Below are 26,927 nucleotides of genomic sequence, written 5' to 3'. Positions count from 1 at the left end.
CAACGCTAGTTCATAACGAGAAGGAGAAGCTGCATTAGTCATCCTCAAAAACAATTATTACAGTCGTGTTTCAATTTCATAATTAATCAAACAAAACGCTGAGAGATGGGAAAATGCGGAGTGCACGTTAAAGAGGCTAGTCTGCTAGGCAAGATTCAAAATGGAGGCATTCATCGTCAAATTTTTAACCACATGTGATGACAGTAATTCAAAGGCCAGGCTACTCTTTGGAATCTCAAACCACTGTCAGTGTACAAATGACAGAAGTGGCTTCCAATTTATGGAGATAGAAATTAAAAGGTAACTGGAGCATACATCTACTTTGACTTGAAAGCTACAACTTCATTCCGACTCGCGTGAATGATATCTAACATAATCTCCTGATTTCTAACGATTTCCTTCATAATCTATAGGCGAAAAATTACTAACTCTTGATTAACAGCCATTACAAAAAATTTTGATAATACAAGACAAAAATTACGGAGATGTACCTATTATTACCTACTTGCGTTAGAGAAAGTTTTAATTGCTTAGAGAAAGTTCTAATTGGGTATCAAAGGTAATCTACACTTGGTAATTATCAAAGGTAATTATAACAATAGACTTATTAGAACCTATGTGTATAAAAAGGTGTCGTCAAGAGTTAGTATCCTTGGCAGTGTCATTGTATCCTTGGCAGTGTCCATTATTCGAGCGCTGTGTCACTGCTTGGAGTAACCTTCCACAGCGAGATATAGATCGACTACAGGGACTACAGACTATATCTGCATGGATCATCACACGTTGCTCTCGCTCATCTGAGGCAATAGAGCAGCTGCACTGGCCGATTCTTTCCAGCAGACGCTCTTACCACAAGGCAAAACTCGTTTTTCTATGTCTTCACTCATTAGTCCCTTGTTATTTTTTATTATATTTTACTAGATGTTCGAACATTCACAACTACTTCACAAGGCAAAGTATGAGGCTATCCTTACCAAACGTTAAACAGAATTATGGGAAAGGGGCCTTTCTTTTTACTGGCGCAATTTGTTTCTTAACAAACTCCCTGTAAACATTGCGAAGAGTGAAAACGTTTAGACGTTCTGCCGCCGAGCAAGACATTTCTGAATTTGGTGTTTTACTATATTTTAGGCTTTAAAAGTGATTTTTTTATTGTATTTTCCAGCCTGGAAATGTACTTCTTTAATTCTATTGTTGTATTTTTATTAGGCTCTTTTGAGTGTAATAGTTTATGAAAATTCTTAATGTATATCAATTCTTTAAGATACAGGGCCCGTATGAAGACCAGCCTTGGGGTTGAATGGGCTACCCTGTGTAAATAAAGTTTGCTTACTTACTTACTTACTTACTTATCCATAATTCCTTTGGATTTGCCTTACCGATTGATAATCGAAATGCGTTCTAATAGCTTAGAATTTAACCATTTTTTATAGAGTAGTCTTCGTATACATGGTAACGATAAAATAAAATACTTTTAAATTTTAATCCAAACTTGTTTATCTCGACACTCGTCAGAGGTTACTTGGAGTGCCAAACACTGTCTTAAGAATGCTTTTAAACACAGTTTCTACCTTTTAGCGGCGTCAATACCTCACTGAATTATGTATCACTTGAAGAGAACAAACTTATCTCAAACAAAGTGCTTTTTCATTGGCATTTATTACGTGCTATTGATGTGCTATTGAAGCCCTGACAACGACATCAGGCTTTTAATTAATTCCTAAAAGTGATCTTCTCAATGCGACCGGCTTAATGAATTAAACTATATACTGTAATGATGAAACGAATCAGTCCAGCTTAATTATTAATTTGTGCTGTGTTCTTAGACAAGACACCTTTCATCTCGCCTCCCTCGAGTCTTGACTATAAGTGGAGACTAAGTAACCACTCGGCGCGTATGTAACTTCTGCAAGTTATGTAGTAGTTGAACCGCACAACTGCTCTTGATGGCGATTCAGCACGGAAACTTTTAACATGTACATGAAGAACCAAGTCTGTGTTCCCTATTCATGCAGTGCAAGCAGCAGTCAAACACGGGTTGTACGAAATATCTCCTCACCGAAGGTCACGTTTCCATCGCGAATCAAGTTTGATTCTTGTCTTTCTCCTTCGAGTGACACCAACCCTCTATTGCTGACGCGTGACCTTGCCCTTAATCGGCTATTCAGATTCAAAGCCTCGAATTGATTTTTTTGATAGGAAAAGCTGAATTTTCTCTTGTTTTGCAACAGATTTCGTAGGGCGGACCAGAAGTCGCGTTTGAAAAATGTGTAGAGTAGAGGGTTGGCGAAAGATGTGATGTAGCGAATGACTATGAATGCTTCTAAGACAAAATCGAAATCTCCTATTTCTATGGCGACTAAAAGCATGGCGATAAAATAAGGCAACCAACAGCATGCAAATATGATAAACATGGCTGCGAAAACCAAGATGCACTTCCGGTCACTTTCGTTTTTCTTCTGCTTCCGCAGCTTATTGCTCTCTACCGAAGATGGTCGCTGTCTTTTAGTAATCACTCTGAACATGGCTATGAATGCATAAATCATAAATACGTACGGAAAAAGGAACACTGCAACAAGACAAACCGCAGTGTGAATGATGTCACAACTTTCAGATGTTTCATTATCATGCCAAGCAAGAGGAATGACAGCAAAAACCGTAGAAATGGTCCACACTCCGAGCACTATTTTTAAAACCAATCTCTTGGTCACCACGTAGTGTTTCAGGGGGCTAACAGTTGCCAAGTACTTGAGCGCAGTAACAACCAGTATGTGATAAGAACCTGAAACCGCCAGTAATGTGTGCGAAGCGTATGACCCATAGTGCATTCCTTTTGGAAAAATCTCAAAGTTATAAGCAATGAAGTATGGAATGGCGAAAGCGCCAGTACTAAAGTCACAAACTGCTAGGCTAAGAAGCAGATAATTTGAAGAAGTGCGGAGATGGGGACATCGGTAAAACAAGACAAACACGAGTCCATTAGCCACAACTATTGCTATGGCAATTGGAAGAAATTTGCTCAAGGCCTTGACTCCATCGTCGGACTGTTGCTGAGGTAACTTCAAAGTTACATTGCTGTTATTCATTTTTACTGCTGTTGAACGACGAATGAAGATGAAATCACTGAAAGAGAAAAATAAAACAACGTTAACGAAAGATATGTGATATGTTCTGTGAGTACAAAGAGTAAATTAGTTTTTTTGCAGTACAAATGAGCGTATTTCATTAATTGACTACAGTAGGTGAGATCAGTGTAATTCGCGATCTAAATCGAAATACTAATATTGATGCAAAAATAAAAACTCATGCTTTTATAATTTTCAGGTCGTCGTGAAACCTGATGCAATTCCCCATGGTTGGAACCTCCATTGTCAAGTAGAATTCTGTGCTCTTGAGCTTACCAGGTAACCCGGAAGTGAACAGAGACAACGTTTTTGGTGTTCGAAACTACTTAGTTAAAGTATGTTTTCATCCCAGGGAACGCTTTCGTATCATTATGGTCACCTGGGAATTCCCTAGAGAGGCCGACGAAAGATTTGTTCAGTGCCCCCTGTCCATGATAGCTGATTAATATTCACTTGGAACACCTACAAGCCGTGGCTTTCCTCGTTATGTTCCTCATACCTTGGTAACAGATTAAACTCGCACACATTCCATGTTCAATATTCCGAGAATATAGATGGGATTACTAAAGCTGAATAAACCATTTTCTTACTAATGAAAACAGCAGTCATTTACCTCAGAGAATTATTTTAATCTTGTCTTAAATTGTTGATTATGAAAAACAAACGTGCACGTGCATATTCCAGAAGTTAATTTTCTTTTTTCTTTTTTTGTACTTGTTATTTTCAGTTGCTTTATTTCTTTGTTTCGTTTGGTTTGGTTTTGTGTTCCAGCGGTAAAATAAACATTTCATTGTGCAAATGGCAGAGTTTCTTGTACAGCATACCTATAAAATCCAATCAGCGCAAACACATCCCTATCACTGTATTTGCTTCAAAGAATAAACTCTGCCAAATAACAACCTGTCAGCTGTTTCCTTCGTTACTATCGTTACATCTTGTTCGTGGCGCTGCGTTATTAGTTATCGATTTCTCGTTGTCTTCTTCCAAATTATACTTTTCATCTTGATCTTATTATTCTTTAAGAACAAAGCATAAAATTGGCATTCAACTATGAATGGCAAACAAAATTTAGATAAATAAAAATATATTTACAGTTTGTCATGAGCTCAGAACAGAGAAACAATTCTGAGTTCCCACGATAAGACGAACTTCAGACTGTCGGATTCCGCGTTCCGATCACGATGCTTCACTATTGAGCTTCGAAATACTCTATGGTGCGTGAATTTATTATTTTGTTCATACAGATAGGTGACAGGCGTCCCAGCTCATGCTCCAAGCATCACTGTTGTTGCAAGCTTCATGTAGTTAAATAGTATAGAAAAAATGGCAAATTTTGAGCTCAGTAGAAAATACTTCTAAAATATTTTAAATGTGAAAGTAAACTTCAATTTTGTGGATTTGTGGTCTTATAATGTACCCTTTTGTACCTCTCTATTTTTGTCCTGATTATTGCTACATTTTTTAATTAAAGCGAGCTATACATTTTGTAAGAAGGGCTGAATCTTGATAGCCTTGAAAACGAAACACGTTTGCTATGTCCAAGGGGAGGTGAGATATGCTGAGGTATCGAAAACTAAGTTAAAGAAAGTAAAAACCTACAATTACAACAGTAACCGAGTGCCATGAGAACGAAAGAAAACAAAGTAAGAGGAAAATAAGATAACTCAAACGAGCGATGAAACTTAACATTTACATGTGAATTCTTGCCGAACTTGGCGCTTTCAAGCATATCAGCCCCTCTAATGAACATTTGCGGAAATGGCAGTCTGAAAAGATTCAGACTTTGATGACTCAATTTGAGACTACCAGCATACTTCTAATTCCTATGGTTAGTATGTCATACACCGATTACAATATTGTCATATGCATGATGTTAAAAGCGATTTACTTTGGAAATACTGGATATCTAAAACCAAAATCTCACGCGGAGATGAAGCATCGATTGGGAAACGTAGTCATTCCAATGCCTTTTCCGGTATTTTCATGTTAGTTTCAGTTTGAGTTTGAAACTGTCCTCGCGGGGCGTCGTCCATATGCGGGCCTTGTTTATCAGCTCGGATCCATAACCTCAATTAGTTAACTCAAGGCTTGTACAGTTATTTTGTTGTTGGCTCGTTGAGTCTCCCAGCGAATTTATCAAATCAATCCAAGAATGTCCTTGAATCGAATAAAATTCAGTTGTCTTTGGATGTCGCTTGTGGGATGCATGGCCAGTCTATGCTGTTTAAAGTGAAATGTTTCACAAATTGCCGACTGCGCCAAAAAAAAGTGTTGCTCCAAGGCTTTATGTTCCATTTGTACAGGTCACCTTTCAGCATTCAGCAGCCACGATTTTTAACGAATTGCCAGCAAATATAAGGAATTGCACAGATTTTAAAGAATACTGCAGGCTCTGCAAGGCGTTCTTCAAGGCGCACGCTTTGTCTTCCTAGTAAAAATACAGAAACAACCACCACCACCAACCAATATATTCTGCATATTTACTTTCATGTATAGTTTTTTATTACAATTTAGTTATTCATTATAAATTAGTTTTAATATTAAATTTTAGTATCGTAGGCCTTCACAGATGAAGAACCGCACCTTTTTATGTGGATATACTGTGAATAAACCGTTATTATTATTATTATTATTATTATTATTATTATTATTATTATTATTAAAAATATCAATAATAAAAGCTGTCTAAAATATACTCAACAATCCTACCTGCCTATATTGGAGGTTTTTCAACAATGAAGACGAACTCAGTTTTTCCCCTTGCAGGCAAACTACATCAGCGCATGAAAAAAGAGGAAAAATCATTTATTTCGTCTCTGGGAGTCTTTCACGCGATCATTCGACTGATATAGATAGTATTGCTGAAAGTTGAAAACCTCTTTCTTCACATTGAATACATGTGTAGTTACCTGAGATAACAATAACTATTCAAATCAGCGTTTCAATTGATCACTATAAAAAAAAAAATTATATATTTTAAAAGGGGTTTCTGATGAAAGCGGCTCAGCGTAATTACGCTAGGTTTTTATTCCGCTTTTGTTTTGTTATCGACTTGCACGCCCTTTTCTTGATTTTTTTTTTTTTTTTGCTATTTTTTTGTTTCTGTTCCGAGCGGTGAAATTAATATCCCCTAACAAAATGAAGTTCTTTGTAATGATAGATCACCTTTACAACGATTCATTAAATGTCAATCAAAGACGTAGAACCTGTCGGCTATTGAAAATTAAGAACATTCGCTAATTTTGGCTAAAAAAAACCTTGTCACTCTATTTATTTCTGAGTGCTTATTAAAGCGAACAATAAATTATCAGCTGTTTCTCAGATCTATTATCTCTTCATCTTCATGACACCGCAAAAAACTTTAACGTACTCAGCTGTCAGTGTTCTATTTCAGTTCATAAAGTTCACATAGAGTTTCTTTCTAAACGAAGCCAGTTCTGAATTCTTAGATGTGAGTTTAAACAATTATTATTATTATTATTATTATTATTATTCATTTCAAATTTGAACTCAACTCCTTACCTTTTCGATGGCAATGTGTTGTTATGTAAGTACGTATTAAGCTCCTTCTCTGTTAAGGGACAAGTCTAATCGAAAGTAGGTATATACCTCTTAAGACCAGAAACGATAAAGATCATCTATGCGAAGGACAGAGGAAGAAATACAAAGCCGACATATTCTAAATTCGGAGGAGGATATAAATAGTCATATAAAATGACATGCAGCTGGTTCGTTTGCTGTCATTGAATCAATCTATCGCTCTACCAGCGAGATGATGAGTAACTCCATGACTATATATTATGACAAGCGCTCTGCATGCATCAAGGATCAGCAAAATGAAAGTAAACTACTTTTTCTCATGCTTCCTACTTTCGATATGCTGAATTTGATCCAAAAATAGACTTGTTTCTTGCACGATAGGACGATTAAAGAACGATTGGACGGAGCACCCCAGGAGAGGGGGGAGGGGGTAGTCTCCGCGCCCACGCTAAAGGTTAAAGCTACCTTAGGCATACAAGATTAACTAAAATCTGCATTGATTCTGCTATGATGTTACAAAATGTCTTGAATTAAATGCTCAAAAACCGCTTTAAAGGTTTTCTACATTGCCAGAAATTCGGGACAATATGGCAGAGGCGCTTCCTGTGTTACAAACAAAATGGCGCCGAAACAGTATAAGAAAATGTATGCGAAAAGATTGTTTTTTCAAAATAGCTGCCTAAGAATAAGATATTCCTTCGCTGCCTACTGGAAATGCAGCCTGCATCGGTTAAAGCGTCCATCACTACGTTAAAGCGTCCATCAAATATTCAAATTCAAGCCTGCCTATTCTCAAAGTATACGAGTAAACTCATAATTCTGACTCCATTTCCCCATACAAACTCTTAAAATCTGCTTCGACTAGGTGTTACAATTCTTTTGTTGTGGGAACAACCTTGTGAAGATTCGCATTCTGCAGAAGTTTGCTCAACTAAATCGCTCGTAAACGGTCCAATATGTTGGCCCACAAATTTTCCTCGAGCCAGGAAACTCTTCGCATTTTCACAGAGCTCAAAAGCCAAATACGCCATTTTTAAATACCCCAATTTTAGGAAGGAAGAACACGAAAGATACAAGTCCCAGTAACTGCACAATTGGGCCGCCATTTTCCTTGTTTTCACGTCTCCTTTGGCTTTCTGGGATAGAAAGGTACCAGGCCTTTCTCTCGTAGGGTTTTAAGAAAAGAGAAAGTTACGTGTTCACTACACTTCAACCGCGACCATGTTGAATTGTCTGTAATACGATATACCGCTGACATTTTTTAACGGGCTAGAAATGTCCCCGATTTCTAGTAATGAAATCAGATACTGCTCTACATCGGGACAAAACTGCATTAATGCAGGCATAGTCTACATAATTGGGTTAAAATCACCCATATCTTCAACGAGAATAACTTGTAAGCTTTTAAATTTTTAATTTATATTAGGAAGTAATGACCTTTTAAAAGCTTCTTGGTGTTGTATCCAGAATTTTAAGATGAGAAACGCATGTACAGACTTATGATTATGACCCACCCATACAGGTCCTTGGTCAAGCTATGCCAACGTGCAGCTTAAAGGGAAATGCCTTACGCCTTGATTTCTCCGTTGGTGGTTTGCAGAGGTTTCCTGTGATATTGCTTGCTCTCGCCAGGTTTTGTGCATCGTTTAAAACAATCTCAAGAAATTTGATCTTTTTGCGTAGGCTTTGTCACCAGGAGATGCAAGAATAGCTTAACCGAAATATTTCATTACTCTAAAAAAGTTTTCTTAAAACGTTTGACTATATCAAAAACAGTAATTAAAAGCCTTTGCACGAGTTGAGTCCAATTGAATCAATTAGTACAAAGGCTTTTAATTAGCTTTGTATGTCTCTTTGTATGATATTACTGTCTTACACCTGCAGAAATATTAATTCTTCCTACTCGCATATATGTGTATATATATATATATATATATATAACTAACTGCAGACAGTACTGTTTCGGCCTTCTGTTACACCTGACTAGTAACAGGCGGACGTGGGTTCAAATCACGCTCACGGCAAATTTTCTTTTCAAACATTTATTCTATTTATATATATATATATATTTAGTATAATTTCAGAGCTGAACAAAGAGTTTCCAGCAATCTGATTGGTCGAGTGGTTCCTTATATGACGCCATATATACCGCTCCGCGCGGTTTACATAAAATGTTAAACTAAAACAATTATTCGCCTCAGGTTCGGTTAATATTGTCTTCGGCGAATATTTGTTAAATATATATATATATATAAGCAGAAATGTAATGGTCAAGAGGCCAACTCCAATGTAGCTTTGTTGGTTATAAGCTCGACGTTTCGACCGTCTCGGCCTTCCTCAGGAGCATACTAATTACATGAGCAATATTCAAATTTAAAATTCGTGTCAACAGTAAACATGTCATGACGTAATAATATAAAAAAAGAATAGATAACAGCGAAACGTGTTATGGTGAATAAAATAGATAAGTTAAAGTAGTTATAATTCATGTAGTAAGCTTATTGATAGTAGGATTGAGTCTTAAAATCCAATAATTTTCTCTTGCTTTTCTGATTTCTTGATTTTGACTTCTAACTTTTTCAATAACCGTAAGTTTAAGATGATCGACTCCACAGTTCTTAAAATGTCTGACAGAGGGTATGTTTTTATGTCCACCCTTAATATCGCTACGATGTTGATTGCCACGATGGTGACTTGGGTGACCTGTCTCGCCTACGTACTGATCGTTACATTTGCTGAATTCTATCAGGTATATCACATTGCTAGTCTTGCATGACGTGTGTTGTCGCTGTGTTATCGCTTCTCCTGTAGTGCTGCTTTTAACTGTCCCTGTAAATTGCCCGTATGTTTTGCAGCAGTTGCATCTTATGTCAGCCCTACAGGGCCAGAATCCGGGACGAGTGAATTGCAATGGTTTCTGCTTTTTATGTTTATGAGAGAAATGAATTTTGAGATTTTTGTTAGTTTTGAATGATCGGCCACAGATTGTACAGGTAGTGTCAGATGGAACTTGAATGTGTGGATTGCTTGTATCGTGTGGGGATTCATCAGTGGAGGGGGTTGTGTCAGCGGCCATCGGTGATCGCAGTCTTTTGTGGGTAAGCATCTGTGTTAAATTACGCCCTTTTCGATAGGCAACGAGAGTTGTTTCTTTGAATATGGCCTGTGCCTGTGTGTTGGACGATGTCAAGAGTATTTGATGGTGTTCCTTGAGGATTCTGTGGATGTTTTTTTCCTTACAGACATCATGGGTAAAACATAACAGACCTCTTTCCTTTACAAATCAAGATGTCGCTTTGCTGCTATACTGGTATTCCAGTTTTACCAATCTCTTTCGAAGTAAAGGATGATAGTTTCGAAAGAAACTGTTTGGGGCTGCGTCGGTGGGAGTAACGAAATAATTTGGATATATCAACAAAGTTGAAATGGTAAATTGGCCACCGTAACGATTACAAAGCCTGAAGTTTTGAGCGTTCGCTCCGACAAAGGGCTAACGCTCGAAACGTCAGCTTTTGTAATCGTTACGGTAGCCAATTTACCATTTCCACTCTGTTGATATATCCAAATTCTTTCGAAGTAGTTTACTAATAGGTTTGAGCACATATGACCGGAGTCAAATCTGTTTACCGACTTAAGGGAGTCAATTGAATGTTCTCCAAAACCTCTAATGCCTTAGGGTCCTCCTAAATGGAAACTTGCATTTCATATAGCTCTAATGATATCTCACGGCTTCTTTGTTGATTTAGATTAAAAGCAGACGAAGTCTTCTGAGAAGCTGGACATGATCTCAGCTAGGGTAGATCGAATGACGCGGCATGGCGAGGTCTACCAGAAACAACGCTTCAAACGTGTGTATATCTAATTTGTCAGGTATTTCTACCAAAATACCTGACAAATTTCTATCTCATTTGTCCCTTAAATCGCAAGATAAATCGGATAAGAATTTTCTAATCAGAGAAGCACACAGCGCGATCGTGGTCGATATTAAATTACTGACGAAGTAAACGAAAGTCCCTAATGGAAAATCTAATGAAAATACGGCGGAGCACATGAAACTCACTAAATGGAAGATGTAATGAAATCTCTAATTTCTTCTAACATACGATTAGAGCATTACTTTTCGTATTCTTATCATAATCAAATGTATTTTTATCAAAAGAGGAAATTAAAGGTTAATATTTCTCTACTTCATTCGATTCGTTCATAAACAGGACACTGTGAACCCACTTGAAACACTAGTCTCATTTTGATTGGATAGCATTCTCTGGAGGGTTATATCTTATTGGCTAATAACGTTTCGTATTCATTTTATTTTGTTTTATTTTTATTTCAATCTTTTTCCTTTTTTTTGGGAGGGGGGGAGAAGGGAGAAGGCTGTTGAGCGGTTTAAAACCGTAAAAGGTAAAATTTGACAAAACTAGTGTTAAAAGAGCAGTACGCTCATACCATATCCTGATTATCTCTACTCTTAGACATTTCATTCACCGAAGTGAGGATAAAAATTGATGGATATTTTCTCGACTAATATAAATTAAAAACGGCTTATGGAATCTTGCTCTAGGAAATACTTTGAAACTCCAGTTCGCAACATTTGCATTCGTCTAAACGAGCTAAAATTCAATTATGGAAGCCACACTTTCAATAGCAAGCGAGAAAATTAAAAAGGAGCAAGACACAGGTAAACAGCAATTTATTTATCACAATCCGACGTAATCCCTAGGTTACTCCTTAAAATCTCACTGTCAAATTTCTGGGTGTACTTTTGACTCGCAGAGATGAAAATTATGGTTTCCTTTGAAATAAATTGACTCCCTGTTTTTCTCTCACAACATTCACTCACTACCTCGTACATAATATGTATTTGATTATTTTTGGGTGGAAAAATTTCAACTTCCAAATTTTTTATCAAACTTAACGAAAATCGAGAAAATATCTGATATTTGGTGAAAAGCGTATCTAGTGATAAGAAATAAAATAAAATACAACTCGTTACCTTTCCTTTAGAACTGGATAAAGGTGCTCTTTCCCTCGGAAAGTTTGTATTGCAGTCAACTATTAATCGTGTCGGTTGAAAGTAGGTTTTTCTGAAAATCAAAATGTCCTTTAGAGGAGAATAAATGGAATACGATCTACGTTACAGAGATAGTTTCATTTTCTATTAGATTTCATGAAACATGACTTATTATTGAATCACTTATAAGTGCGGAATCATATCCTAAAAGTAGAAGGGTGTAGCGATTGAATCAAGATACCTACCAAGTTTTTCTTCCCAATTATGTACAAATTACCTTCTTAATTGAAACAGATTTCTTTTAACAAAAAGAAAACGTTGATCCTGATCGAAATTCAATCTACGAACTTGCTCTTAATCGCGTGATGATCATTTCATGATCAAAGCTTAAAAGCAGATCACTTACCCAGCGACTTACCATCTGATAAAAAAATTCAGATGCATGGCGATTCAGAATAAAAAAAGCCCTCGATTTCCTTCAATTTCAAGGAAATGTCAATATTTGATATGAATCAGAAACGCGATAAGATGACCTAGTATGAATCTGACCAATCGCTGAGAAGAAACTTAATTTACTTTCGAGCTCAAAATTAAACAGATAAAAGCATAGCCATTTGAGGAAGCAGACAAGGAAATGCAGCGAGTGTCTTCTTTAGAACATTAGCTGTTGAGATCGACGGGATCAGCTTAAATTGGACAGAAAACAAATGTTGAAATGCTTTTAAGAAGTCAAATAGATAAATTGAAATAACATTTTCCCTAATAGATTGTATTTTAAATATCCTCTGCGAGTACTGTTCTTTTCCTTCGTCATTAATAATATTTTGTCAGAACTGATATCGCTTGCGTGGAAATTATTTAAATACTTTATGTGATTTTACTTTTCAGAACGACATACCTGATGATATCAGTCAATTAAAGTTTTAAATAACCATGCATGTACTCAAAGTGTTTTACGATGCATTAAAATTACAACTTCCCATTTCGTTAATTAAATCTTTTGGCTGACATTTTCTTGGAAGACACATTTTTTAAGACTTTAAAATCCCACACAACACCATGAAGGAGATTTTATGGTAAAAAAAAAAAAAATTGGAAACAACTGATTATTAGTTATTTCATGAGCGGGCATTGAATATCAGATAATAAATATCCAATGAGCTGCGTAGCCCAGAGTTCGCTTCAACCAAATTCATATCCAGTAAAAGCAAATGCATATTTTTCTTTAAATTGATAACTCGATATTGAGGTGGGTGCTCATAAATTTTTTTCTTTTATATTTAAAGTTCCGAGGTGGTACGACTGGCAAAATGGGAAAATAATCACGTGACAGTTGCATTGTCTCACGACCGCAGCTGAATGAAGATCCAAGCAGTTTATAATGTGAACATTTTCACAAAATACAGTAGTTTTAGAGAGAGACTTTGTGGAGGGTGACTTGCCCAAGAACATAGCACAAAAATTGATAAAAAAAAAAGCTGGACTGAATCGCTTCAAACTTTGGCTCCTTAAGCTTAAATCACTTGCTAAGATAGGATTGGTTTAACGCCTTGACGTTGGTTTTCACTGTGACAAATAGGCTCCCCAATAACATGTACCAAATGAAAAACAAATGATTTCATGGCGCTTTTTATGATATCCTTTTATTTTCCTCGAGCGATACAGAATTCAGTGAATTGTTGACGGGAAACAGCTGTTTTTAAAATGTTTCTGCTCATTGAAATGACTTCTTACGCGTGTCTGGATTAACGATTTGTGAGCAAATATTTAGAATGTTGTGGATTATGATGTAAACCTGTGGCCATCGTTAAATATCAATGAACGCGAGAGATGAAAAACAGTCTGGTACATGTAGTGGTGGCTTGAAAGTTATGGGATAAGCATGTCCAAACAACCTTCTGACTTCCATCTACGCATGTCATTATAACGCCGACTCAAGGTTTGACTCAAACCTTGAGTCACCGTCATAGTGAAATCGTATTTCAAAAAGTAACCTAGCCTTAGGGAAACTGTCTTTATATGTGCCTAACGATTTGACAATGAACGACGCAAGTTAAACTTCTGCTTGGCGATAAGCAGAACAACATCTCCTTGTGAACTGGCATTGAGGTTTTGCGTTTTCAGCTAAGTAGATGATTTGAAAAAGATAGCGTCAAGTTTTTGGCATTTTGGAAACAATTTTTTAGATGGTTAGTTTCCCTTTAGAAACTCTATTCACGGTGAGTGGTAAATCTTTATACACAATCTTTAAAAGCGGGAATAGAAACTACTGTTCATCAAAACCATATTATTAATCCTTATATACAGCCTCGAGTATTTCTTTTATTTATATTTTAGTTATTTAACTGAACATGTTCGAGAAAGAAGAATTGAGGATCGACATAGGTAAGGGTTTAGCATCTATGGGTAATCTAGCTGTGATGGTTACCTAAAGTGTGAGAATATTACTACGAAAATTACACGTCATTTAACAAAACGACATGTTTTTCAATTAGTACAGATATAGCTCAGATTTAAACATGAGTTAGTATAGGATATCAATGCAAGCTAGCTGAAGTTATAGTTTTTGTTAAGCTTTAGTGTTCATTTTATTTTATATATATATATATATATATATATAGAGAGAGAGAGAGAGAGAGAGAGAGAGAGAAAGATTTACCATAGGTAAATGTAGAAACAATAGGACTCTAAGTCCCCTACTAGGTTTTTACACCCTGGAAACCCAACCCCACCCATCCCGTTTAGGTCCCGATATTTTATAAGTGTTGTGAGTGAAAGGACACGTTTTGCATCGTGCACGAGCGCATTTAAAAGTTTCTGATTGGTCATTAGTCTGAAAAGAACTTCCGACCAAAAAATTGCCTATGTTTTTGTCGCGTTTGAATGAAATGAGCAGAGACTGCGAAAAGATAGTGTTTGTCTGTGGATCGTTTTGAAGTAATTTAAATTTTTTAAGAATGATGGATTTAACTGATTGGTTGTGAGGGTGAAACGTGAGAGTGAATGGAATGCGGTCGGAATCTTCCTTATGCGACGTTTGTAGTGCTGAATGTCGATCAATAACTTGGGCGCGGTGGTAGCCCGCTTGAACGACAGAAACAGGGTAACCACGTTTATCGAAAAAACTGGCACATTGAGTTTGATTTGTGGTGGAAATCAGAATCATCACTGCATAAACGACGAAGTCTTAGAACTGAGAAAAAGGAATGGAATTCTTAACGCGAGATGGATGCGAAGACGAATATAACAAGTAATTATGCGAGTCTGTAGGTTTGTAATACACACTAGTGCATCAACCGTTACCTTCAGTTGAAACTTTGATGTCTAAAAAGGATAAAGAATTGTCAGAAATTTCCCAGGTATATTTCACAGCCGGGTGAAAAGAATTGACTGCGGTTATGAATTGAGTGAGCTCCTCTCTGGTAGAGGAGGTAGCGCCGATACAGTCGTCGATGTAGCGACCGTAGAGTCCAGATTTGGACCAGTTGCATTGGCTGAAAAATTGATGTTCGACAAAACCTACAAAAAGATTGGCATAGCTAGGTCCCATTTTGGTGTCCATGGCTACTCCATTAGTTTGTTTGAAGAAGTTGTTTCCGAATGAAAAACAATTGAGTGTGAGCACTAGTTCGGCTAAGCGTAGTAGTGTTTCAGATTTAGGTTCCTTATTAGTACGTTCATCAAAAAAATGTTTAAGGGCCAGAAGGCCTTCGTCATTAGGAATGACAGTGTAAAGAGACGTAAAATCCCTGGTGAAAAGAAGTTTATTTTGGCCAAGGAAATTAAAGTCTCGAAAAATTTGAAGAGCGTGTTGGCTGTCTTTAATATATGATGGTAAAGTTTTGACGATGGGAGCCATAATTTTGTATAGACAGCTGGAGATAAGTTTGGTAGGGCAACTGCAAGCCGAGACAATGGGCCGACCCGGGCTGTTAGGTTTGTGAATTTTAGGTAAAAAGTAAATACGAGAAGTTCTAGGAGTGGTTATGATGAGATTTTTTGCTGTGGCCGGCAATTCTTGTTTAGTTATGAGTTGGTTGATCGTATTCTTCACGGATTTTTGATTGCTGGTAGTGAGGTCTTTGTCGACCTTTAGATAAAAAGAAGTGTCAGAAAGTTTCCGCAAAGCTTCCTTTTGGTAGAGGTCAGTGCGCCAAACAACGACTGAGCTGCCCTTATCGGCCCCTTTGATAACTATGTCTTTGCCTTTTCTAAGACTTTTTAGAGCCGACCACACATGTTGCCTGCACTATTATAACACTGTCCCTTGCAGAAATCTATAGACAAGCCAAGTTCTTGAAAGGACTTTAGTATAAGAGTGGCTATAGCTTGACCAGTGACACCATCTTCGCACTCATAGAACCCAACGAATTCTTCTCTGCCATTTCTTTCTTTACGTATGATGCAAGATCCTTCGCAGTAGATAGCGCTATTTATGCAATAGCGAAAATCAGACCAGAAAAAAATCAGGCCTGTACGGGATTCGAGCCACTGACCTCTGCGATACTAGTGCAGCGCTCTACCAATTGGGCTAACAAGCTACCTAGGAGCAGGCCGTTAAGTAGGCCGTTAAGTATCTACTGCGAAGGATCGTGCATCATACGTATTTAATACCGCAGTTCAAAATATATGAACTTCATATATTTATTGTATCTGATTTATCATCACGGATTTATTACGAATCAACTTAAAGGCCTGCTCCCAGTTGGCTTGTTAGCTCAATTGGTAGAGCGCTGCACTAGTATCGCAGAGGTCAGTAGTTCGAATCCCGTACAGGCCTGATTTTTTCAGGTCTGATTTTCCCTATTGCATAAATAGCGATATCTACTGCGAAGGATCGTGCATTATACGTGGTTTTGACATTATCTGTATAACAGAACAAACATATAATAAACAAACGCGTAACTTCTTTTAAAAACTCACATGTAGAAGATATTGTGTCTGAGCTGGGGAATCCATTGTAGCTGATGCGGCTAAGCCGTCTGACAGGTGTGATAACAGGGGTGATGTACTTTTCTACAACGGTTCTCACCCTTTTGTTGTTATTTTTTGTTCCTTTTCGAACCTGAGTGGACTTCGTCCTCTTTGTTCCTCGACCTGTAGGCAAGTCCATTTGGGAGAGGGCCGAAATGTTTGGTGAACTCTGTTTGTTTACCTTATACCAATGAAAGAAATTCTCCGTATTGGACTGTTCAACAACAGCAATTGTATGGGAGCACAAGCCGTAACCTGTGTACGGGATACAGTTATCGCTGCATTCGTGGTACACTCCGTAACGCTTTGAAAATCTGGTTTTAAAGACGTAAGGAGAGCCTCCCTCTGATTTAACATAGTTTTCAGTAAAGGCATTAGCTCCAAGTGCTGTCACAATAGCCTCTTTGCCGCGCGATAGATGTACCCCAGCCTTTTGGAACATTTGTTTCAAGACATCGAATGGGACACGAATAATCGCAGACTGTTCCACAGAAATAGACAACAAATTGTTACGAATGCACTCATCCTCCCCAGTGCCCGGCAACACGTCATCAGTAGATCTTACTTCCTGATTGTTAAATTTCTTTAGAACCGCCTGTTTCTGTTTGACAGATTTCCGATAGAACACTATCTCTGGGACTTTCATATCGTCATACATGGCATCAACTTTCAACTCTCCTGTACCTATCAAAGCCAGTTCCTCCTCCGTTTGCTGTCGCTTCACGGTTTGTCGTATAAGTCAGACGCAAGCAGTTAGTGACAATCGCTTCTTACCACTTCTTGCCTTTTCTCTTTGAAGAACCGAGTTCATGCACTCGTTACCATGATCATAGACGCCTGGTGGGAAGCCAAGGCCCGCCATTGAACGAACTTCTGCCGTCATCGTTTGTTTAATAGGGTCTGCCTTATACTTCAAGAAATAATCCAAGAAACGTTTGCCTTGGGTATGGTGTCTCTCCCAGGACTCCTTTAATGACTGCATTTTCTCATTTAACTCGCCAGGTGTAAAACAGTCAATTAATCCGGGCTGTCTATTGGTCCCGATATTTTTTCCAAAAATATCCATTCGAAACTCTTCAGCGACGACAGCTGGTATTCCCAGCTCGGCCAATTTTGAGCAAATGTTGTCCTTCATGTAGATGTCGCACATGAGGTGCAACGCGTAAAGGAGCGGCCGTCCAAATCCTTCTGCAAGGGCCTTCTCGCCGTCGGTTCAATATACAAGAACGTTTTGAATCGGTGCATGTAGCTTAATCATTGTCGATGACAACTCATAATAACTGCCAAGACCCTTTCTATGGTGCAAAAGTACAGGTCCAATTTGTACTGGGTGACAATCTTCCTTAGTCCTAAGGAGCAGGTTCCGGTACGTCGTAAGCGAGACGTAATATTTTCCGAAGTTAAAAGTTGCGTCAACACCAAGGACACAAAATTTGGCAGGATTAGTGCAGAATCGTTCAATGTCTCTCAACTGCTGTTGTGAAGCAAGTACCACGCAAGGATCAGATAAATTTTCTACTTTTCTAACAAAGGCATTGTCTACATCTCTCGTATCTTCCTTCAACATTTGTAGCAGCTCCACGAATTCGTCATCTTCGTTTTGTTGCTTTTTCAACCTTATTTTTTTTATTTGTTTTATATCTCGTGCATGCCCACCAGCAGATCTTAATTGGAGGATGCCACCACTTTGTTCAAGACTCTGGTGGAAAACTTCCTTGGGAGAATGAGTTTCTGAGAGTTGTTCAAGTCGCTGCTGTATTGTATATGACGTGCGATAAAATGGCTTTTGGCTCTTGCTGTTTCCATGGGGTTGAACTTTTACTTGGCGCTACACATTGTCCAAAACATATTGAACCAAGGCCATACTGTTTTCTTTGCCGTCGCTACCTAACTAAAAAAAAAGTCGCATTTCGTCATCAAATCAGACATTCGTAACGTTTAGTTGAACAAAATATTGTTTAAAAACTACTCGATTGTGATTGTACGAGAGTAATACCAATCCCTGTTACTGTACAACGCGTTCACTTTATCGCAAAACTTCCGACTTCAACTAACTAATTTATAAGGTTCCCTGAAGGGTTCCGCAAATGTCCGATGGTAGCACCTAGTTTCGCGAACTTCGTCTCACAACTTCTTAATGTTTCAGTTTACCCGAATTTTTGAATTCGACCTAACAGTTAGTTGTATTTGGTGGCCAAGAAATAAAGACCATCAGGGTACCTACTTCTAAGATGTATGAGTATTCTAAGTAACTCTGGGTCACTCTGATTGCGGTAAAACGACCGCGAGCACTTGAATACATTAGCGGCTCCAAACATTTCCTCTGTGACTTTGGTCAGCAGTTTCTTTTTGCTCGGCCTGCTTGAAGAAAAATATCTTTGTCCCCGTTCCATGCCAGGCACCCAAATCATCGGCAAGTAGGTTCTTCACAGTTTTCACATGTGGTGCCTCCAAATGGACAACAAAAAGCAAATTCTTTGATATTGACGTGGATACATCCCGTGATACTTTTTAACTTAGAATGTCTGAGCTCAAAAGGATATCAACGGCTTCTTCTTTGGTTATGCTACTTCGTCGACCCATTTCATACGCTGGTAGCAATGGATTATCGTTCCAATACTGTACACTGCATTCATCTATTTCACTTTCACCCTATAATGGAATTTTGTTTTCATCAGATGGAATTGATCGTCTACATCGATTTTGTCAAGTGTGAACTAAATTGCTTTTCTTCACAAACATCTCTAAATAATTTTCTTCATTCTTTGATATTGTTTTTCACAAAAGCACGAACGGAGCTCTCGACCAAAATTAAACCAGGAAACTCAACCCTAATTGCTTCATAATCATGTCATAATCATTTACTGCCGCAATTTTTTTTTTTTAACAAACTCCCTGTATACATTGGGAAGAGTGAAAACATTTAGACCTTCTGCCGCTGAGCAAGACATTTCTGAATTTGATGTTTTACTATATTTTAGGGTTTAAAAGTGATGTTTTATTGTATTTTCTAGGCTGGAAATATAGTTCTTAAATCCTATTGTTGTATTTTTATTAGGCTCTTTTGAGTGTGATAGTTTATGAAAATTCTTAATGTAAATCAATTCTTTAAGATACAGGGCCCGTATGAAGACCAACCTTGGGGTTGAATGGGCTACCCTGTGTAAATAAAGTTTGCTAACTTACTTACTTACTTACTTATCCATAATTCCTTTGGATTTGCTTAACGATTGATAATCGAAATGCGTTCTAATAGCCTAGAATTTAACCATTTTTTATAGAGTAGTCCTCGTATACATGATAACGATAAAAGAAAATACTTTTAAATTTTAATCCAAACTTGTTTATATCGACACGCGTCAGAGGTTACTTGGAGTAGCAAACACTGTCTTAAGAACGCTTTTAAACACAGTTTCTACCTTTTAGCGGCGTCAATACTTCACTGAATTATGTATCACTTGAAGAAAACAAACTTATATCAAACAAAGTGCTTTTTCATTGGCATTTTTTACGTGCTATTGGCCTTGACAATGACATCAGGCTTTTAATCAATACCTAAAAGTGATCTTCTCAATGCGACCGGCTTAATGAATTAAACTATATACTGTAACGATGAAACGAATCAGTCCAGCTTATTTATTAATTTGTGCTGTGTTCTTAGACAAGACACCTTTCATCTCGCCTCCCTCGAGCCTTGAGTAAAAGTGGAGACTAAGAAACCACTCGGCGCGTATGTAACTTCTGCAAGTTATGTAGGAGTTGAACCACATAAGTGCTCTTGATGGCGATTAACAGCTACATGAAGAATCAAGTCTGTGTACCCTATTCATGCACTGCAAGCAGCAGTCAAACACGGGTTGTACGAAATATCTCCTCACCGAAGGTCACGTTTCCATCGCGAATCAACCTTGATTCTTGTCTTTCTCCTTCGAGTGACACCAACCCTCTATTTCTGACGCGTGACCTTGCCCTGAATCGGCTAGTGAGATTGAGAGACTCAGATTGACCTTTTTGATAGGAAAAACTGAAGTTTCTCCTGTTTTGCAACAGATTTCGTAGGGCGGACCAAAAGTCGCGTTTGAAAAATGTATAGAGTAGAGGGTTGGCAAAAGATGTGATGTATCGAATTACCATGAATGCTTCTAAGACAAAATCGAAATCTCCTCTTCCTACGGCGACTAAAAGCATGACGGTAAAATAAGGCAACCAACAGCAGGCAAATATGATGGCCATGGCTGCGAAAACCAAAATGCACTTCCGGTCACTTTTGTTTTTCTCCTCCTTCCGCAGCTTATTGCTCTCTACCGAAGATGGTCGCTGTCTTTTAGTAATCGCTCTGAACATGGCTATGAATGCATAAATCATAAATACGTACGGAAAAAGGAACACTGCAACAAGACAAGCCGCAGTGTGAATGATGTCATAACTTTCAGATGTTTCATTACCATGCCAAGCAAGAGGAATGACAGCAAAAACCATAGAAATGATCCACACGCCGAGCACTACTTTCAAAATCAATCTCTTGGTCACCACGTAGTGTTTCAGGGGGCTAACAGTTGCCAAGTACTTGAGCGCAGTAACAACCAGTATGTGATAAGAACCTGAAACAGCCAGTAATGTATGCGAAGCGTATGACCCATAGTGCATTCCTTTTGGAAAAATCTCAAAGTTATAAGCAATGAAGTATGGAATGGCGAAAGCGCCAGTACTGTAGTCACAAATTGCCAGGCTAAGAAGCACATAATTTGAAGAAGTGCGGAGACGGGGACATCGGTAAAACAAGACAAACACGAGTCCATTAGCCACAACTATTGCTATGGCAATTGGAAGAAATTTGCTCAAGGCCTTGACTCCATCGTCGGACTGTTGCTGAGGTAACTTTGAGGTTACATTGCTGTTATTCATATTTACTTCTGTTGAACGACGAATGAAGATGAAATGACTGAAAGAGAAAAATAAAACAACGTTAAAGAAAGATATGTGATTATGTTCTGTGAGTACAAAGAGTAAATTAGTTTTTTTGCAGTACAAATGAGCGCATGCGCATTTCATTAATTGACTACAGTAGGTGAGATCAGTGCAATTCGCGATCTAAATCGAAATACTTTAATATTGATGATAAAAATAAAAACTCATGCTTTTACAATTTTCAGGTCGTCGTGAAACCTGATGCAATTTGCCATGGTTGGAACCTCCATTGTCAAGTGGAATTCTGTGTTCTTGTGCTTACCAAGCAACCCGGAAATGAACAGAGACAACGTTTTTGGTTTTCGAAACTACTTAGTTAAAGTATGTTTTCATGCCAGGAAACGCTTTCGTATCATTAGGGTCACTTAGGAATTCCCTAGAGAGGCCGACGAAAGACTTGTTCAGTGCCCCCTGTCCATGAAAGCTGATTAATATTCTCTTGGAACACCTACAAGCCCTAGCTTTCCAAGGTATGTTGCTCATATGTTGGTAACAGATTAAACTCGTATACATTCCATGTTCAATATTCCGAGAATATAGATGGGATTACTAAAGCTGAATAAACCATTTTCTTACTAATGAAAACAGCAGTCATTTACCTCAGAGAGTTATTTTAATCTTGTCTTGAATTGTTATTTATGAAAAACAAACGTGTACGTGCATATTCCAGAAGTTAATTTTCTTTCTTTTCTTTTTTTTGTACTTGTTATTTTCTGGTTTGGTTTTTTGTTTTTTTTTTTCAGCGGTAAAATAAACATTTCACTGTGCAAATGGCAGAGTTTCTTGTACAGCATACCTATAAAATCCAATCAGCGCAAACACATACCTATCACTGTATTTGCTTCAAAGAACAAACTCTGCCAAATAACAACCTGTCATCTGTTTCCTTCGTTACTATCGTTACATCTCGTTCGTGGCGCTGCGTTATTAGTTATCGATTTCTCGTTGTCTTCTTTCAAATTATACTTTTCATCTTGATCTTATTATTCTTTAAGAACAAAGTATAAAATTAATTGGCATTCAACTATGAATGGCAAACAAAATTTGAATAAAGAAAAATATATTTACAGTCTGTCATGAGCTCAGAACAAAGAAATAATTCTGAGTTCCCACGATAAAGCGAACTTCAGACTGTCGGATTCCGATCACGATGCTTCACCATTGAGCTTCGAAGTACTCTCTGGTACGTGAAGTTATTATTTTGTTCATACAGATAGGTGACAGGCGTCCAAGCTCATGCTACAAGCATCACTGTTGTTGAAAGCTTCATGTAGTTTTATAGAATAGGAAAAATGGCAAATTTTGAGTTCAGCAGAAAAATACTTTTAAAATATTTTAAATGTGTAGATAAACTTCAAATTTGCGGATTTGTGGTCTCATAATGTACTCTTTGAGCGGTACATGCCAAGGGACAAGTGCAGTTGAAAATACGTTTCCATATATACAATTAAAAACCAGCAACAATGACGTTTGAATGGAAAGCATCCAGAAACGCAGAATCAATTCTGTATTCGGTTACACATGTCAATGCCTTAAAATGATAAACCCAGGATCAAATGAATATGTAGGCAGTGGGTCGGTTCGCTGTAATTGGTGCGTTTTTGGCTCCCTGTCATGTGAGAATTATTCAGTCGTCAGAAGGCTGAAACCGTCAAGGACTACAGGCAGTGCTTCTTGATTCTGTGTATTCTTGCCTCGGGAATTTCAATTTCACTTTCATTGTCAATACAATTTGAGTAAAATGTTAAATGACTGACTCATATATCTCCCAGTGTAGTGATTTGGTAAAAAAGCTTTTCGTACAAAATCTATCCATGTTTTAGGTATTTTGTACCTCTGTATATCCGTCCTGATTATTGGTGCATTTTTTAATTAAAGCGAGCCATACATTTTGAAAGAAAGGGCTGAACCTTGGTAGCCTTGAAAACGAGGCACGTTTGCTATGTTCAAAGGGAGGTGAGATATGGTGATGTAACGAAAACTAAGTTAAAGAAAGTAAAAACCTACAATTAGAACAGTAACTGAGTGCCATGAAAACGAAAGAAAACAAAGTAAAAGGAAAATAAGATAACTTGAACGAGCGATGAAACTTAACATATACATGTGAGTCCTTGCCGAACTTGGCGGTTTCAAGCATATCAGCCCCTCTAGTTAACATTTGCGGAAATGGCAGTCTGCAAAGATTCAGACTTTGATGACTCAATTTGAAACTACCCGCATACTTCTTATTCCTATGGTTAGTATGTCATACACCGATTACAATATCGTCATATGCATGATGTTAAAAGCGATTTTCTTTGGAAATACTGGAGATCTAAAACCAAAATCGCACGCGGAGATGAAGCATCGATTGGGAAGCGTAATCATTTCAATGCCTTTTCCGGTATTTTCATGTTAGTTTCAGTTTGAGGTTGAAACTGTCCTCGCGGGGCGTTGTCCATATGCGGGCCTTGTTTATCAGCTCGGATCCATAACCTCAATTAGTTAACTCAAGGCTTGTACAGTTATTGTGTTGTTGGCTTGTTGAGTCTCCCAGCGAATTTACCAAATAAATCCAAGAATGCTCTAGAATCGAATAAAATTAAATTGTCTTTGGATGTCGCTTGTGGGATGCATGGTTAGTCTATGCTGTTTAAAGTGAAATGTTTCACAAATTGCCGACTGCGCCAAAAAATATCAATAATAAAAGCTGTCTAAAATATACTCAACAATCCTACCTGCCTATACTGGACGTTTTTCAACAATGAAGACGAACACAATTTTTCCCCTTGCAGGCAAACAACATCAGCGCATGAAAAAAGGGGAAAAATAATTTATTTCGGCTCTCGGAGTCTTTCACGCGATCATTCGACTGATATAGATAGTATTGCTGAAAGTTGAAAACCTTTTCTTCACATTGAATACATGTGTAGTTACCTGAGATAATAATGACTATTCAAATTAGCGTTTCAATTGATCACTATAAAAGATATATATATATTTTAAAAGGGGTCTTTGATGAAAGCGGCTCAAGGTAATTACGCTAGGTTTTTTTTCCGCTTTTGTTTTGTTATCGACTTGCACGCCCTTTTCTTGATTCTTTTTTTTTTTTTTTTTTTAGCTATTTTTTTGCTTCTCTTCCGATCGGTGAAATTAATATCCCCATAGCAAAATGAAGTTCTTTGTAATGATAGATCACCTTTAAAACGATTCATTGAATGTCATTCAAAGGCGTAGAACCTGTCGGCTACTAAAAATTAAGAACATTCGCTAATTTTGTCTAAAAAAAACCTTGTCACTCTATTTATTTCTGAGTGCTTATTAAAGCGAACAATAAATTATCCAATATCTCTTCATCTTCATGACACGGCAAAAAATTTTAACGTACTGAGCTGTCAGTGTCCTATTTCAGTTCACGTAGAGTTTCTTTCTAAACGAAGCCAGTTCTGAATTCTTAGATGTGAGTATAAACAATTATTAGTATTATTATTATTCATTTCAAATTTGAACTCATCTCCTTACCTTTTCGATGCCAATGTGTTCTTATGTATGTACGTATTAAGCTACTTCTCTGTTAAGGGACAAGTCTAATCGAAAGTAGGTATATGTCTCTTAAGACCAGAAACGACAAAGATCATCTGTGCGAAGGACAAAGGAAGAAATACAAAGCCGACATATTCTAACTTCGGAGGAAGATATAAACAGTCATATAAAATGACATGCAGCTGGTTCGTTTGCTGTCATTCGTGTGACTTACACGACTTACGTCAGAAGACGAGTGTAGTTCAAAGCACGAACGAACAAATGTATTCATATACCAGAAACAATAAAGTTTTCTACAAAGGGAAAGTTCAAATAAATAATGACACGAATATCGAATGTAGCAGGTGGTTCGCTGTTATTGGTGTGGTTTACTTCTCACCTTCGTATTTACTTTCAGAGTTCACACACGCGCCGACGTACTTTTCCCATGGCTCTAACGCCAGAAGCCGTGATTTGCTACGATCTCCCTTAGCAAAAGTTGCGAAGTGTCGAGGGAGTTTCAGAATAAACGGTGCTCGTACCTATAACTGCCTTCCGAGAAACATTAGACAAGTAGAGACACCCAGCGAATTTAAAGGTAGACTAAAGCGCCGTCTTAAACAATAAACGGTTTTAATGATTTAATGTCTTCTTTTGTAGCCCTATGAAATTGGATGCCCCTGCTTAAATATAAGTATGAATAAAAAATAAAACTGATCTGGATTCAAATATTTATTCAAAAGTACTGAAAAAGTTGCTAAAGCTTTGACATATATCTTCAAGTAAAGAGAGAAGGACAAAAGAGAGATCTGAGTGTCCCACAAGGAATCAATCTATCACTCTACCAGCGAGATGATGAGTAACTTTATCACTATATATTATGACAAGCGCTCTGCATGCATCAAGGATCAGCAAAATGAAAGTAAACTACTTTTTCTCATGCTTCCTACTTTCGATATGCTGAATTTGATCCAAAAATAGACTTTTTTCTTGGACAATAGGACGATTAAAGAACGATTGGACGGAGCACCCCAGGAGAGGGGGGAGGGGGTAGTCTCCGCGCCCACGCTAAAGGTTAAAGCTACCTTAGGCATACAAGATTAACTAAAATCTGCATTGATTCTGCTATGATGTTACAAAATGTCTTGAATTAAATGCCCAAAACCCGCTTTAAAGGTTTTCTACATTGCCAGAAATTCGGGACAATATGGTAGAGGCGCTTCTTGTGTTACAAACAAAATGGCGCCGAAACAGTCTAAGAAAATGTATGCGAAAAGATTGTTTTTTCAAATTAGCTGCCTAAGAATAAGATATTCCTTCGCTATGTACTTGGAAATGCAGCCTGCATCGCTTAAAGCGTCCATCACTACGTTAAAGCGTCCATCAAATACTCAAATTCAAGCCTGCCTATTCTCAAAGTATACGAGTAAACTAATAATTCTGACTCCATTTCCCCATACAAACTCTTAAAATCTGCTTCGACTAGGTGTTACAATTCTTTTGTCGTGGGAACAACCTTGTGAAGATTCGCATTCTGCAGAAGTTTGCTCAACTAAATCGCTCGTAAACGGTCCAATATGTTGGCCCACAAATTTTCCTCGAGCCAGGAAACTCTTCGTATTTTCACAGAGCTCAAAAGCCAAATACGCCATTTTTAAATACCCCAGTTTTAGGAAGGAAGAACACGAAAGATACAAGTCCCAGTAACTGCACAATTGGGCCGCCATTTTCCTTGTTTTCACGTCTCCTTTGGCTTTCTGGGATAGAAAGGTACCAGGCCTTTCTCTCGTAGGGTTTTAAGAAAATAG

At 37.7% G+C, this 26,927-nt stretch overlaps 3 protein-coding genes across 4 annotated transcripts; all 3 read right to left on the bottom strand.

Moving 5' to 3' along the window:
• Positions 1-368: 368 nt before the first annotated feature.
• Positions 369-12,156, bottom strand: LOC148726642 (RYamide receptor-like). Of its 2 annotated transcripts, none has more exons than XM_088727868.1 (2): positions 11,659-12,156; positions 369-3,123 (listed from the first exon to the last, which is right to left on the bottom strand). In XM_088727868.1, exon 2 carries the CDS (start codon positions 3,084-3,086, stop codon positions 2,028-2,030), a length of 1,059 nt encoding a protein of 352 aa, XP_088583994.1. In that variant the 5' UTR covers positions 3,087-3,123; positions 11,659-12,156; the 3' UTR covers positions 369-2,027. The 2 variants fall into 2 exon arrangements, with proteins under 2 accessions (XP_088583994.1, XP_088583995.1); XM_088727869.1 differs by lacking the exon at positions 11,659-12,156 and adding an exon at positions 5,835-7,957.
• Positions 3,089-18,766, bottom strand: LOC148726641 (uncharacterized). Its single transcript, XM_088726343.1, has 2 exons — positions 16,600-18,766; positions 3,089-3,123 (listed from the first exon to the last, which is right to left on the bottom strand). The coding sequence occupies exons 1-2, from the start codon at positions 17,306-17,308 to the stop codon at positions 3,089-3,091; spliced, it is 744 nt and encodes a 247-aa protein (XP_088582469.1). The 5' UTR covers positions 17,309-18,766.
• Positions 18,767-19,723: 957 nt separating this feature from the next.
• Positions 19,724-21,596, bottom strand: LOC148726640 (RYamide receptor-like). The gene has a single exon (XM_088727871.1). The coding sequence runs from the start codon at positions 21,553-21,555 to the stop codon at positions 20,497-20,499; it is 1,059 nt and encodes a 352-aa protein (XP_088583997.1). The 5' UTR covers positions 21,556-21,596; the 3' UTR covers positions 19,724-20,496.
• Between the last annotated feature and the right edge of the window lie 5,331 nt (positions 21,597-26,927).

This window comes from Stylophora pistillata, chromosome 7 (genome assembly GCF_964205215.1).
Source record: "Stylophora pistillata chromosome 7, jaStyPist1.2, whole genome shotgun sequence".
Classification (NCBI taxonomy): Eukaryota; Metazoa; Cnidaria; class Anthozoa; order Scleractinia; family Pocilloporidae; genus Stylophora; species Stylophora pistillata.
The sequence above is the reverse complement of the archived record's forward strand: the minus strand, read 5'-3'. Positions and strand labels throughout refer to the sequence as shown.